The 15,201-nt window shown below is 62.3% G+C and overlaps 1 protein-coding gene across 3 annotated transcripts in view; it reads left to right on the plus strand.

Annotated features, from left to right (window-relative positions):
* Positions 1-13,323, plus strand: part of STXBP2 (syntaxin binding protein 2) — a 37,378-nt gene extending 24,055 nt beyond the window's left edge. For 2 of the 3 annotated variants that reach the window (XM_073318137.2, XM_073318136.2), the window contains exons 7-19: positions 1,387-1,535; positions 1,816-1,900; positions 4,914-5,044; positions 5,188-5,295; positions 6,351-6,408; positions 6,928-6,993; positions 7,403-7,483; positions 7,734-7,872; positions 9,095-9,201; positions 9,737-9,826; positions 11,987-12,072; positions 12,456-12,613; positions 13,152-13,323. In XM_073318137.2, coding sequence (XP_073174238.1) covers positions 1,387-1,535; positions 1,816-1,900; positions 4,914-5,044; positions 5,188-5,295; positions 6,351-6,408; positions 6,928-6,993; positions 7,403-7,483; positions 7,734-7,872; positions 9,095-9,201; positions 9,737-9,826; positions 11,987-12,072; positions 12,456-12,613; positions 13,152-13,231 — 1,338 coding nt within the window. In that variant the 3' untranslated portion in view covers positions 13,232-13,323. Of the gene's footprint in view, positions 1-1,386; positions 1,536-1,815; positions 1,901-4,913; positions 5,045-5,187; positions 5,296-6,350; positions 6,409-6,927; positions 6,994-7,402; positions 7,484-7,733; positions 7,873-9,094; positions 9,202-9,631; positions 9,651-9,736; positions 9,827-11,986; positions 12,073-12,455; positions 12,614-13,151 lie in introns of those variants that run through there. The other variant, XR_012155684.2, reaches the window with a different exon arrangement.
* Positions 13,324-15,201: the final 1,878 nt, after the last annotated feature.

Below are 15,201 nucleotides of genomic sequence, written 5' to 3' on the forward strand. Positions count from 1 at the left end.
AGCAGGCCCCCGGGGTGGATGGTGACGTACAACACCCCATCCTTAGTGTTCCACGTGGCTCCGGGGCGGGGGGGGGGACCTTTCCCTTCTAGGGCCCCGGTTTTGACGCCAGCACAGGGCAGCAGGGACTAGCTGGCTGCTCACACCCTGTGAGACATGGAATCGCTGGCTTGCACCTGGTGGGGATGGTAGATGTATGGGGGAGGAGGGTCCTGCCTCTTTGGCTTTACCAGCTCTTACTGATGGTTTATACCAGGCCTGCAAGACACAGGCCGATACTCCACACGCCTGCCCTTTGCCCAACCACCCTATCCCCTCCTTGTGTCATCAGTGGATTTCCCCCCTCACGCTCCTGAGGGGCAGGGCTGTGTTGTCAGCCCCATTGCATTGATGGGGAAACTGAGGCACAGAGAGACATGAGCCTGGTCTACACACAAAAGCTTTGTTGGTATGGGTTTGTTACGGGGACATGAGAGAAAAAATCCCCCCTGCAACTGATGCTGGCAGAGCCCCGGGTAGATGCCGTTACGCTGGCAAAGCAGTCCTTTCGCCACTCTAGCTGATTTCATCTGGGGTACCGGTGCCAGCTGTGCCAAGAGAAGCTTTGGCTGGTATAAGCTGAGTGTCCGTCAGGAGGCTTTGCTGGCTCACCCGTCCCGTTGCGCCAGCAAACCCTTTGTGGGCCGATACTGTTTTATTGGTGTCCAAGCACATTTGCCCCAGTGGCTCGTTCTGTTCGGCTAGTGAAATAAGCGACAGCGGCAGACGTGCCTTGATGCCGGGTTTGCCCATGGCTATGCTGGGGCTTTCGCCAGACTAGAAGTGTGGCCAAGCCCCCTTCCACAACATTGACTTCTCCAGGGCAGAGACACACCCCTGAGGGCACCCGGGAGTCTGCAGCCACGTAAGGACCTGAAACTGGGGCATCTTCATCCCAGGCTGGTGCATGAATCTCTGGGCCGCTATCCCTCTACTACAACAGGAGTGGCACTGGCAAAAGGATCTTTCCCTCACTAGGGGCTTGCTACGGCTCCGCCAGGCTGGCCTGGTCAATTGCCCATCTTAAGGGCGTGGTGTGAGGCACAGCTGGCCTGGCTGCCAGCAGGTGGCACCAGCCCAGTCTTGACCACTGAGCAAGTGAAGGGCACTACTATGGGGGATGGCATGCCTGGCAGGGCTAGTGCCATGGGGAGGAGGGTCAGAGCTGTGCCATCATTCGAGGGCAGTCAGGCCAGGAAGAGCATATCTGGGGTGAAGGCTGCTTTTCGCTGCCCATGGTCCCTCCCTGGCACCCCAGGCCCTGGAGGTTATGGGGTAAGTTAGCTGGAGTGTGGGGGGAACGCAAGGTGCCAGGGTCTGATCTCTGCCTCACCCCCAAACCTGCAGGTGTACTCCCTGGACGGGCCCCAGACCTTCCACAACTGCTTCAGCCCCTTCCGCTCCTTGGACAAGAACAAGCAGATCGAGATGCTGGCAGAGCAGATTGCCACATTGTGTGAAACCCTGAAGGAGTATCCAGCCATCCGCTACAGGAAGTGAGTGTGCCCAGGGGGAGGGAAGGGTACCTGGCCATCTGCTACAGGAGGTGAGTGTGCCCAAGGGGAGGGGTTACCTGGCCATCCCCTACAGAAAGTGAGAAGGGGTACCTAGCTATCCCCTATAGGAAGTGAGTGTGCCATGGGGAGGTACCTAGCTATACCCTATTGGAAGTGTGTGTGCCCAGAGGGAGGGGGTACCTGGTCATCCCTTAATGGAAGTGCAGGTGCCCCTGCAGGAGAGGCTGTTTCTCACCCTTAGGGTTGGTCTTTGCTGCAGGGGCCATGAAGATAACTTCCACCTGGCACACGCTGTGCTGGCCAAACTCAACGCATTCAAGGCAGACAACCCCAGCATGGGCGAGGTGAGCAAGCTGTGCCGGCCACACCCTTGGGGGTGGGGGGAGCGCATGAGAAGTAGAAGGAAGGAGGAGTGATTTAGAACGTCCTTGGAGATCCTGGCAGGGGGAAGGGTGGGGATCTAGACCTCCGTTGGAGATCCTGAGGGGCTGGCAGAACAATAGCATTCCCTGTGTGGCTGGACTAATGGCCCCAGCCCTTCTCTAATGCTGGCCATGAGCACATCTCAAAGTGCTCTACAAAGGCCAGTGTCATTATCCTCTCGGTACAGATGGGGAAACTGAGGCACCAAACAGGGAAGTGTGTGCCCAGCACAGTCTCTTTGTTTATAAACAGGGCAGTTCAATCACAGAACTAAGCTTTGCACACAGGGCTTCTTCCACACCTGGACACTCCTGTCTGTGTGTGCTCCTACACCCATCACCATGAATTCAGCCTCCCAGGGGAGGCAGGTTGGCCTGTGTTACAGATGGGGAAACTGAGGCACACAGGGAGTCTGTCAGAGCAAAAATAGAACCCAGCTCTCCCGAGCCTTAGCCATAGTCAACCCTCACCTTAGGCTTCCCCCAGCTCCTGCCATCCCTGTCCCACCCCCAGCAGAAGGGAGCTGCAAACACGCCCTTCCCTGGATTCTCACATGGGAAACACAGTAGCTCCTGCCCCCCTAGGAGAAGCAAAGTGATGTAAAATCCAAGGCTTGCCCAGATCTCTCCATCCTGTTGCCTCTGCTCTTGCCTCCAGCCTTTGCCGAGCTGCTGGGAGACTGTGCACCTGTGACCAACTGGGAATGTTTGTAATATCTTTTATGAATCTGATGCGTGCCTCCATTTCCCTATATATTTCATGGCTTCTCTGGCAGGGGTGGAGGGGAAGGTAAGAGTCATGCCGGGGGTGGGGTGTGTCACCTCCCTGTCTTGGTGAAATGAAGAGATTCCAACCCACATCAGCCTAGGGGCCAGAAAGACCGTGGCGGCTCCAATGGCTCCTGGCTGGATGCTCCCAGCAGGGAATTGGAGCAGGGCCCCCAGCTCGAGAACACAGGGTTGGGAAGGTTTGAGCTGGGGGATAAGTGGGGGAAGCTGGGAGCTCTCGCCTGAGAACTGACCAAGATCAGGCCGAGGCCTGGTCTACATGAGGAATTGGGTCCGTGCAACTGCGTGGCTCGGGGGTATGGGAAAGGCATAGCCACTGAAGCAGTGCAGCTGCTGTAGTTTTGAGTGGAGCCTGGCACACACCTGGCTGCCCAAACCATCTACACAGGGAAGGGATTGACAGCATGCTTGTTAACCACTGGAGCTCCAGCCTCCAGCCCCCGTCTGCCCTCCCCACCTGCGATTAGCAAAGATCAAAGTCCTGCTCTGTGCACACCCTGCTGCTGTTACTCCCGTGAGTCCCCCCAGGGATATTCCTGAGGCTCTTGCCAAGCCTCCCTGTCACAGGTGTAAGCACTATCCCCATGTTACAGGGGGGAAACTGAGGCATGGAGCAGCGTGCCAGGAGTAGGTGGCAGAGGCAGGAATAGGAGCCAGGAGTCCTGCCTGCCCAGCCCCCTTCAATAGAATCCAGACAGCACGCCCACTGCAGGGCTGGGAGTGCTGACTCAAGCCCCTGCTCTCAATGCAATGCTGGCTCCATGCAGCACAATCCCGGCTGGCCAGTCCAATGTGCCCCTGCCTTGCCAGCTGGCGCAGAAAGAACCCCAGGGTCTCTTGTAGCATGGCTTCTAGCAGTCAGGTCTCCAAAGCCACCCAGCCTGCAGTCCCAGAAGGGTGGGGGTGGGGGCTGGGCATAGCAACCCATCCAGGCTGGGTAGGGCTAGAGGGGAATGATGGTGCCAGCTCTGGGTTCATGTCCCTGCTCTGCCACAGACTCCCTGTGTGACCTTGGGTGAGTCACCCAGCCCCTCTGGGCCTCCGTCCCCCTCTGCAATGGGGTGACAGCCCTGTCCAGCCCCATGTGCATGGGGGGGCAGGATGCAGTAATGATAGTGCTACAGTGGTGGGGGCCAGATACTCCTCCAAGAGAGGCGCTCCCCCGTCAGCCTCAAGCCATTTACCCAGAGGCTGTGGAGACCTGCCAGACGGGTGGGTGGTGGCCGGTCCGACGTTCTGCTCCCGAGCGTGGCTGAAAATCGGGCCACGTACTGAGGTGGGACAGTTGGGATAGCATCAGGGGCTGTACGTCCCCACCCCACCCACCCACCCCCGACTGTCTGTGCTACCCAGCAAAGAGCAGACGCAGCCCCCCCCTTGCCGAGGTGCTCCTGGGTGGGCTTGGGTTCCACTGGGGCTGCTGGAGCCGGTTTCAGAGCCGTCTGCCATGAGAGCGCAGGGCTGGTCTCCTATCGCCACCTGCTGCGCAAAGAGGGCAGTGCATGCTGATCAGGCAGGAAGTGGGCGCTGGGCCAGCCCCCCCATGATGTGGGTCTGAGATGCTGTCCATTTGAGTGGTCTCTGTCCCACTGGATGCTGGAGGGCCACACACCTGGGACTGGGGAGCTAGAGCTTCATATGGGGTCCCAGTTCAGATGCAAGGTGGGGCATAGGGATAATGTCCTGTCGTCCCCCTCTGGGACCTTGTATCAAAGAGTCTCTGGGCCTGGTGTTGGTTCATGATAGACTAGCCAGGCCCTTCTGGTGTAGTTCCCCACCGTCCCCATGCACCCATGCAGCATAGGGGGCAGTGAGGGGGCTGCCTTGTAAGGGGCATGCTCCCGTTGGTGGAGAGGCACGAGCAGAGAGTGTGCTTGGGGGAGGGGGGCATTGCTATTTGCACAAGGGGGCGTTGCAGCGCAGCTGGGTGGGGAGCTCTCCCCACCAGTCAGGGCAGGACCCCAGGGCACGTCCCAGCTAGCTTGGGGGGTGTCTCTTGGCTTCCCCCGGGGTTGGGGGCTGGCCACAGAGAGGGCAGGTGGTAATGTTTCAAGCCACCAGGGCCCATTGGATTGTGCCGTGTAAGCCAGGCCAGGAACCCTCCGCCAGAGCAGGGGGTGACGGGTTTCTCTCTCCTTTGCCCCAGGGCCCCGACAAAGCCCGTTCTCAGCTGCTGATCGTGGACCGAAGCTTCGACCTGGTGTCCCCGCTGCTGCACGAGCTCACCTACCAGGCCATGGCCTACGACCTGCTCAGCATCGAGAAAGACACCTACAAGTAGGGCCTGGCTGCCAGCAGGGGGCGCCCCGCACCCCTCCTCAGGCGGGCTGGGGGGGATGTGGCCCAGGCACCCGCACTGCTCCGCAGCCCCCACACTGGGGGGAGGGGTGCCGCAGCCTGACCCCATCTTCCCCCTGCAGGTACGAGACGACGGGCATCAGCGACTCGCGGGAGAAAGTGGCGCTGCTGGACGAAGACGACGAACTCTGGGTGCAGCTACGCCACATGCACATCGCTGACGTCTCCAAGTGAGCGCGCTCGGCCCTGCCCATGGACACACCCCTCTGTCCCCCACCCAGGGCCGGGACCTTTGGACATGCCCCTCCATGCCCTGCCTAGTGCCGGGACCCGCTACGCACCCTCCCCCCTTTCGGCACACCTCTCCCCTCCCTGCCCACTGGTGGGACCTTCTATCCCCACTTTGGCACAGCCCTCCCCACCCGCTGCCAGGACCTCCCCCCTTGGACACACCTCTCCTACTCAGTGCCAGGACCCTCTACCCCGTTGCTACACCCCTCCCCCTCTTTTCCAGTGCTGGGACTTCCCTGTCCTCCCCTTCAGACACACCCCTCCCCACCCTGGGGCTCCCTCGGACACACCACTCCCCCTTGGATACACTCCTCTCTCACCCCGTGCAGGGACACCCCCCCGCAACACACCCCTCTCCTGCTCAGTGCCAGGACTCCCCCTCCCCCTCCCACCCAGTGCTGGAGCTTGTCCCTCAGACATACTCCTCTCTGGCTGCTGAGAGCCCCTGGACTCAGCCCCTCTGCCCAAAGGACCCCTGGGTGCTCCCTTCCAGAGCCACTGTCCACATCTCCTCTCGGGGATCCCCCTGGACGCTGTCTTCCCCTGATCCCGGGGTCTCCCCATGCACCTCACAGCCCCCTTGAGTGAGTCCCTCACAGACCTGCTGGGGCTGCCACTGCCCCCAGGCCCCCCCCAGCAGGGCGCCGGGAGCCCCCAGAGGTGCACTGAACTGTCTGCCTTGGGATAATCTCCTTCCTTAGAGGTTTTTAAGGTCAGGCTTGACAAAGCCCTGGCTGGGATGATTTAACTGGGAATTGGTCCTGCTTCGAGCAGGGGGTTGGACTAGATGACCTTCTGGGGTCCCTTCCAACCCTGATATTCTATGATTCTATAACTTGGGAAGAGGCACCACCCCATGCCCCATCTGAGGCTCTCGAGGCAGAGAACCCTGGTGCCCGTGGGGAGGGGGCTCCATCCCCTGTAGCATAGGACAGGGTACCCCCTACCTCCAAGGCAGTGCCTGGCTCTGGCCTGACCCCTCTCCCTGCTGCAGGAAGGTGACGGAGCTGCTGCGCACCTTCTGTGAGAGCAAGAGGCTGACCACGGACAAGGTGCGGAGGAGGCTGGGGGGAGCGATTGGGGAGTTCAGGCAGGAGGGAGGGGGGGACCCATCCCACTGCCACTGATGGGGAGAGGAGGCTGCCCTGCTGCCCCAGGAGGGGTTGGTGGGGGGGTTTGCCTGTAAAGGGCTAAGAGGTGTATGTGGAGCCCCCTGCCCCCCAGCCAGAGCTCTGGAGCTCCCCACAGTGGGGGAAGGCAGAGGCCCATGGGGCAGGGTCAGACAGCAGGATCGGGTCCGCGCAGGGCGAGCTGCAGGGAGCCAACGTTGGCATCTCCCCAGCCCGCTGTCACTTTGCACCTTGAGGGGCGCTCGGGTTGCAGGGCTCCCATCTCGTTCCAGCTGGCCTGGGAAGGGCAGGTCTAACCCAAGCTGCAGCCACATGTGGCCTGAGTGACCCGCCCTGGCACACGTGGCTGGGCTGCTGCGGCTGTCCCCAGGTGAGGCTTCTGCCCTGCAGGGGGCTCCGTGCACTGGGAGGGGCCAGGATCTCACCACCACCTCCCTCCAGGCCAACATCAAGGACCTGTCCCAGATCCTGAAGAAGATGCCCCAGTATCAGAAGGAGCTGAACAAGGTAACGGGGCTGGGGCTTTTAGTGGGCGGGGGCAGGGCATTCAGTGGGGCTGATGGGGGTGCAGGGTGTTCTGTGGGGCTGGTGAGGGACAGTAGGGACTCTCCTGGGGGGCAGGGCACTCTGGGGGGCTCTGTGCAGGTCTAGGCAGGAGCCCTGCCCCAGTGATGGGACTGCCTTACTGCCTGATGACAGCTGCTGACTTGTCCCTCCAGCTGCCCCACTCCACCCCACCCCAGATGTGGCTGCACGTCAGTGCTGGGCAAAACAATCCCTATATACTCTGCTTATACAGCCTATTGGGGTTGCTCCTCTAGCTGAGGGGTTCTCCTTGGGGACTGGGGGGGTGTGGGTGCTCTGGACCAGTCGGTGATGCAGTAAACTCCCCCCATGCCCTGGTCTCTCCCCACAGTACTCCACGCACCTGAACCTGGCTGAGCACTGCATGCGGCACTTCAAAGGGACGGTGGAGAAGCTGTGCAGCGTGGAGCAGGTGGGTCTGTGGGCAGAGCCTGGCTGGGGGGCAGAGTCTGGCTCATGGACTCAGCTTGGAGAGAGGGGTCTCAGACCCGCAGGCTCGATGGAGCCAGGGTCAGCCCCCCCATGCAGCACCGGGGGTGCAGAAGGGGGACATGCGGCTCGGGTTACTCCCTGGGGGCCCGTTGCTCCCATCCTGCTGCGGGGGCGGGAGGAAGCAGAGTGGCCTGACCTGGGCCTTGTGTGTGCGCCCTCTCCCCCCATAGGACCTGGCCATGGGAACGGACGTGGACGGGGAGAAGATTAAGGACCCCATGAAGATCATCGTGCCCGTCCTGCTGGACCCCAGCGTGCAGGCCTACGACAAGATCCGCATCATCCTGCTCTACATCTTCCTGAAGAATGGTAACGCCACAGGCCTGCAGGGGGAGCACTGGGGGGCCTGCTGCTGCAGGGGGGTGCTCCTGGAGGCAGGGCCCAGGCCTGTGGGGCTGGGGGGGAATAGCAATGCTCAGACTGGCACGTCCCCCAGCCATATAGGGCACCTCCCGGCCAGCCACTTCCCAGGGCCTGTGTCCAGCTTGGCTCTATGGCCCTGTCTCCCCTCTGCCCACCTCTTGGTGCCTGCGAGCCTGCCAGTGCGCTGTGCCCACGCTCCGCACTGCCCCCTGGGCTCAGACCTGGCGGCCTTTGCTCCCTGCTGCTGCCTTCCGAGCAGTGTCCGCCCTCCATGCTCCTCCAAGCCCGTTCTCTGCAGGGAGGGGAAATGGAGACACACACCCAGAGCGGCCCCCCAGCCTGTTCTCTGCGGGGAGGGGGGATGGAGAAACACACCCGGAGCAGCCCCCCGGCCCATTCTCTGCAGGGAGGAGGGACATCTCTCTCCTCCTGCAGGCTGCTCAGATACCATGTTCTGTCTCTGAGCGTCCTGCGACCAGTCCCCTGCCCGCCCCTTGTGTCATCCCTGTACCAGCTCCCTGCTTCTTGCTGCATCCAGCCCCTTCCCCCAGCTCACCAGGGCCTGGGGAACCTCCCTGACACTTGGCACAGTCCCTCTTCCCCCATCCGTTCCTGCCCCATGCTGGCTCGGTGGGGCAGGGCCCTGCTCCGAGGCCCTTCCTGTAACCCTGCTCAGGCACTGCCCCTGGGCCCATTGCTCAGGCCAGTGTGCCCTCATGTGGCTCCTCTGGCTGCCCGGCTGCCCAGTTTCCTGGCCAGGGGGTGCTGTGGAGTTGCCAGGCCTCCCCGTCTGCACTAAGCAGCAGTAAATGGTTTGGGGGGGCAGGAGGGGGAGGGAGCGTGTTGCACCTGACTGGCCGCAGGAGGGAGAGCCCACTGCACTGTCGGGGAGTTAGAGAGACCCCTCCGCCAGCGCCCGAGGGAACCTGTGGAGGGAAGAGCAGCAAGAACCAAAATTCGATCATTAACTGCGTGGGGTCCAGTGGGTTAGCGCGGATGGTGCTGGGAGCCAGGACTCCTGGGTTTACCCCCAGCTGTGAGAGGGGTGGGAAGAGCAGGATCTCAGGATCTGATCGGGGAACTAGGACTCCTGGGGCCACGGACTCGTGTGCCTGGGCTGTGGGTGCGTCCCAGGGGTGCTAGGGCTGACCTGTCTGTCCCCGTGCAGGTGTGAGCGAGGAGAACCTCACCAAGCTGATCCAGCATGCCAACATCCAGCAGCAGAGAGACATCATCCACAACATACAGCTCCTGGGCATTTCTCTCACGCCTGGGGTAAGGGACTGGGGCCAGCAGCTGTACCCATGCCAGGGGGCAGATCTGTGCTGCACAGGGGAGCCCAGGCCATCCTGGAGGTGCCCCCCTATGGCAGTGACCTACTCCCAGCACAGAGGTGGCCTCTGTCCCTATACAGTGGGGTGACGCCCTCCCCATATGAGGGTGACCCCCGAGTTATTCCCCATCTGGGGTGACTTCTTTTGCCCCTGCAGAGGACTCTGGGGATCAGGACCTCAGATCGCCAGGGAGCTGGAGCTGGTGACCACTGCATGGGGTGGCCATGTGGCAAATGGGGGGAAGCAGCTCTGTTCTCCCGTCAGTCTCTCTTCACTCCTCTGTCTGTTTTTCTGTCTGTGTCTGTCTGTCTCTCTCTCTCACTCTCACTCAGTGATCCATTCCGTTCTTTTCTCTGCCTCTCCCCTGCCAGCCCGGCTGGAGCGACTCAGGTAGGCCACGCTCTCCCTGTCTGCCCCCGTTCCCACCCCGCACCTCCTCCCTGCTGCCTCTCACCCCCTCTCCCTTCCTCCCCCAGAGCGGGCAGCTGCGACCGGAGAGGAAGGTGCGGCTGGAATCCACCTACCAGCTCTCCCGCTGGACCCCCATGCTCAAGGACATCATGGAGGTACCGGGCCATCTGCTTCCTGGCCTTGGGGGTGGGGTTGCAACCGGCAGGCTGGGCCCAAGGGGGAGGGGTCGGTTTGGGGTCAATCATATGTAGAGCCCTGCATATCCGTGCCCCGTTTCTGCGGATAGTGGATCGGCTGCAGATACAACCGTGCAGGGCTGTACTCCCCAGCAGCGCCTGGCCCGCGGCATCTGGCTCAGGCAGCCCGGGGGACGCAGGGCACTCGGGGCCGCCGGCCCACAGCCAGTGGCTAGGCAACACGTCGGAGTTGGGGCTGTCTGGCACCCACTCGCCCCACCGCGCGGCTTCCTGTCCAGCAGCTCGAGCAGCACCAGTGTCCCCACCAGCTCCTGAGCAGCAGGATTTGGGATTGGAGAGGGTGAGGCCCCGGCACCCCACCCCTCCACCCCACTGTGATGCAACATGCTCTGCTGCTGCCGTGTACACTCGTGACCCCCCAGGAGCGGCACGTGATGAGAAACCCCTTCCCCCCAGCCCCCACCCCCTCCACACTGCCCCTTCTCCTCAAGACCCCGCCCCCACACTGCCCCTTCTCGAGACCCCGCCCCCTCCAAGCTGCCCCTTCTCCTAGAGACCCTGCCCCCTCCACACTGCCTCTTCCCTGCAAGACCCCTTCCCCACCCTCGCTAGCTGCTGCCGGTGTGGATGCGGATACAGGTAAAAGGCGGCTTGTAGATCGCAGGCTGATGCACATCCACACTTTTTTGTATCTGTGCAGGGCTCTAGCCATGAGAGGGGCTCATCAGTGAGTCCTCTCCTGCTGCTGTCCTTAGGGGTCTTCAACCATAGACACGAGTGCAGGGGAGTTGTCTTACCCGATGCTGAGATGCTGCCACCTCTGGGGTGGGGCATGGGCGGTTTATACAGCGGTCCCTCACCGGGGCTGAATTCTTCCTAAGGAGTGGCAGGCAGCTATTAACAACGGCCCAGCAGCGCTGCATGAGAGTCTAGGGCAGGAGATGATCAGTGTGTGGGGCTGGAAGTGCAGGGGATCCAGGCAGCACACTGTCGTGACTGGCACTGGAATCTGAATGGCTGGCAGGGTCCTTGGTCTAACCTCCAGTGAGGAGCAGCTGTGTGACGTTCATCTAAAGGATGAACTCCTGCAGCACAGTACTGGTCACGCCCCCTGCAGACCCCCCCCCCCCAACTCCCTGCAGTACAGCACCCCCTAGCGCCACACTGGGGTCATAGAGCACCCTCTGCCGACTCACTCGCACCCCCCAGCACCCAGTGGCTTTTCCTTAGAGGTCTCCTATCCAAGCACTGCCTGGGCCCAAACCTGCTTAGCTTGTGAGAGGTGACATAGTCACTCCTTCCCCCCACCTTTGCTGGGGGCTGAGCCCCTCATCACCCTGTCCTGTGGGGCACTCCTCAAGGGGGTGGGGGGCACACTTAGTTGCCTTCAACCTACTGGCTTGGGGCTCCTCCAGACCAAGAATTAACCCCCCCGCCCGAGCTCCTGTCCTGGCAGATCAGAGGTGGGAGGCTCCCAGGCCCCTGTTCCAGCATTGTGATGGTTCCTTCTGTGGGATTTTGGGACAGGTAGTTGTGGTAACCTCAGTCCCATGCCTAATCCAATCAGGGGTGCCCCCCTCTGCGCCAGCCGCAGCTTGGCAGGCCTTAAGCTTCCCTGTACAAGTCAATGCAGCGGACTAATGTAAACGCCCCTATTATGTGGCATTAGGATGTATCATTGCTTGGGCCCCCTGCGTGCCTGGGACACACCTCATGGAGCAAGAGGCAGAGCCTGGATCTGCCCGCAGCAGGGAAGGGGCACTGAGGGCAACCCCCTGCTTCCCCCCCACCCAAGTGTGGGGCCCTGGATCCGGCTGTAGGAGGTCTCTGCCCTCCCCATAACGGTGGATGGGTGAGGAGTTCACAGCAGGGCACTGAGCAGCTGAGGGGGATGTGGGGAGTTGGGGGGCATCACTGGAGGAGTCAGCGTGCTCTTTGCTGGCTCCCCATGCCCCACCCTGGAAAGGGGGCCCCAAGCTGCTCCCCCCAGGGACTGTCAATCATTCAGTGAGGAGCCTTCCCAGCTCCTCCCCACCAGTGGGGCCTGGCTTGGCCACCAGGTCCGAGGTTCCTGCTGCTTGGCCCCTGCTGATCTGTCCTCCCTCAACTCCCCGCCAGGACATCATTGAGGACAAACTGGACAAGAAGCTGTGGCCCTTCGTGTCAGACCCTGTCCCGACCACCAGCTCCCAGGCTGCTGTCAGGTAAGGCTGAGCCTGGCTGGGCTGTGGGGGGCAGAGCCCTGACACCCCCGCCCCTCCTGGCTTATAGCCTCTGTGCCTGGGAGTGTGTGGAGAGGACCCTGCTCTCTATGAGGTGGGGGGTGACCAATAGCTGGAGCTCTGGACCCCTCTTACCATGTCCCCCGCACCCCAGCAGTCCCTCAACACACCAGGGCCCAGGATGGAGGAAAGGGACTGGCTGAGCTCTAGACACCACCCTCCCCTACTTCCTCTTGCCTGCTTTGGGACTCCTGTCCCACGCCCTTGGGCAGGGCCTGGAGGAGGCTGGGGGGTAGGCCCTGCGCCTCCGCCTGGCATCCCCTCAGCAAGCCCCTGGTATCCACACAGCCCCTCTCTCCCCCCAGCGCCCGCTTCGGGCATTGGCACAAGAACAAGCCAGCAGCTGAGTACCGGACCGGTCCACGCCTCATCATCTACGTGCTGGGTGGGGTGTCCATGTCTGAGATGCGCTGCGCCTATGAAGTGACCCGGGCCACCGAGGGCAAGTGGGAGGTGGTGATCGGTGAGTGGGGCAAGTCCTGGGGGGAAGGGTGACTGGAATGCCCAGGTCAGGGACAGTCGGGAACCCCTGGAAGGGGGAGACCCTATAACTGCACGCCCAGCACCCACAGGGACCTCTGTCCTCCCGCACCCAGGGGCATGGGAACAGATGCGCTTTCCCCAACTGCCAGCAGCCCCACATGGCCTGTATCTAGCCACCTCATCTCCTGGTCTTGGGCTCCCCAGGTCTCTCCTTGCCCAGGGACCTTGTGTGGGGGCCCAGTCAGACACCCCCAGTAACACCGCTAGGGATATGGCTCACTCCCTGCACACACCCCTCTAAGACCCAAGGATGAGGAACCCTGTCAGCGCGTGGATTCTTGCCTGGCCGTGCAGGGTACAGCGGGACTAGGGGTGCAGTGCCAGGCCATGGGGGGGTAGGAGACAGCCTCACCCCGCACTAGAGCAGGGTCCAGCTGCAAGGATGGGGGAGATGGTGGTGTTAGCCTCATGCCCGCCCCACTGTGCCCACTGCTGCCAACCACCTCTCTCTCCCCCAGGTTCCAGTCACATCCTGACTCCCAAGTGCTTCCTGGATGATGTCCAAGCCCTCGACCATGAGGCACCTGGGGAGGCCTAGAAGGAGCCCCCTCCCCCCAGAGACTCTGCCCCCCCACAGATCGCTTTCCCCAGCTCAACCTGCTCTTCTTAACAAGGCACTTTCCCCCCCTACTCCTGGCAGTGGTGTCGGTTCTTGGGGGAGGGACGGGAGAGGGGACGGGCCCCCCAGGCTGCTTGGCTGTTAGGGCAGGGTCAGGCCAGGCTCCCTCCCTCTGACAGAGCGTCTATGGTTGTCGCCCTCTGTGCCCTATGGCTACCCTCCCCCCGATGGGATAGGGGAAGAGTCAGGCTCCATTATCTACAGCTTCAGCCATTCCTACCTCCCCTGCCTCTGACCCAAAGCACAGCACCTCCCCCTCCCCCTCCTGTCACCCTTCTGCCAGTGATGTGGGGCATGCAGAGGCTGCTACCAGCATCTGGCTTTGGGGGGGATGTGATCCAGCCACTGAGCCCCAGGCTGTGTCTGTCCAGTCTGCAAAGGGTTAAAGAGAATCCCCCTTCTGCCCCCCTATCATCCCCATTCACCGCCTTGGGGTGCTGGCCCAGCCCTGGCTCCCTGCACCCCTCCCATCACAGCCTGGCACCCTGGCCTCTTGGCCCTGTCCCCCAGTGGGGACCTCGGCTCCCGAAGGGGGGAGGGGTCCTAGCAGGAGTTGCAGTCAGAGTGCCCAAGTAAGTGGGGGTGGAGCCAGGACTGCGTAGGAGGCGCGTCCAGGGTTGGTCAGCGGCAGGTAGGGTGACCAGATGTCCCGATTTTATAGGGACAGTCCTGATATTCGGAGCTTTCTTATCTAGGCTCTTATTACCCCCCACCCCTTGTCCCAGTTTTTCACACTTGCTGTCTGGTCACCCTAGCAGCAGGGCAGAGCGGGCTCGCCACCTGATGGGCCTGGATCAAATGCCCCTGCCCAGAGGCAGACACCTCCCCACTGCCTTTTCCTGGGCACCTGGAGCCCCAGCTCCATCTGAGGCAGCCAGCTCCAGCCCCCTTGGGTCTGATCAAGCCCTGAGCCAAGCCTCACCCCCTGAATCCCACGGGCCCTAGAGATCCTCTCCCTCTTGCCTGCCAGCAGGGCTGTGCTGGGCCAAGCGCTGGCAGGAGTGATCCCAGATAAAGGCAGTGACCTCCTTTACCGGGAGTGTCCTCCGGGGGGGTGGGGGGCGCAGGGGGAGAGTGAGTTTGTTCGCAGCTCTGAGGCCCGCCCCCCCCTCCCATTATCACAAAGTCAGTGCTGGCCCTGCCCCCACCCCCGGCTACTGCCCTGGTGGGCATGTGCCTGGGCCAATGAAGTGCATTGCCAAAGCCTGGCCGAGGTCTCTGCTGCTGTTCACGGACGGGGTGGGGTGGGTGGCTGTGGGCCCAGGGCGCCAGAGAGTGGGATCTCCCCAGCTCCCCCTCCAGCCCTGCTGCAGGTCCCTGGCTCTGAGTCACCTGGCCACCCCTGCCTCCTCCCTCCCCTCCCGGCCGCCGGGAGGAGGGTGGGGCAGTGGCTGGAGTGTTTGGACCAGGGCCTGGGGCTCTGCTCTGGCCTGTGGTTGCCCCCTGCTGGTGCAGTGCTGGCTCACCCAGCCGTGCCCCATGTCCCGCTGCCCCTATTGTGTGAGCAGCTGCTGTAGGCTTGTCCCACAGGCCAAGCCAGGCCTCCCCTCTGGCACCCTCTAGTCTGTGCCAACAGCTGGGGGTGCAGTGGCAGTGTCCCCAACCCCCCCCTCATTGGAGGGAGAAAGGAGACAAGGAGGGGCTGTGAGAGAGCCCCATTCTCCTACCCTTCCTGCACCCTGCTCCCCTGGCTCAGCTCGGAGCCTCGTCCTGCCTCTGTAGTCACTGGGCATGGGGGTTAGCGCCATCAGCAACCCCACCCCCACCAGCTGGAAACAGTGAGCGACCAGTGCCAGGTCAAGGACCTGCCCCAGGACCCGGAGGAGTATGGGGGATCAGGGCCTAGACCAGGCGTGACCGTAGTGGGGGATCAGACCCATCACTCATGA

The sequence above is a fragment of the Lepidochelys kempii genome, chromosome 20 (assembly GCF_965140285.1).
Source record: "Lepidochelys kempii isolate rLepKem1 chromosome 20, rLepKem1.hap1, whole genome shotgun sequence".
Taxonomy (NCBI): Eukaryota; Metazoa; Chordata; order Testudines; family Cheloniidae; genus Lepidochelys; species Lepidochelys kempii.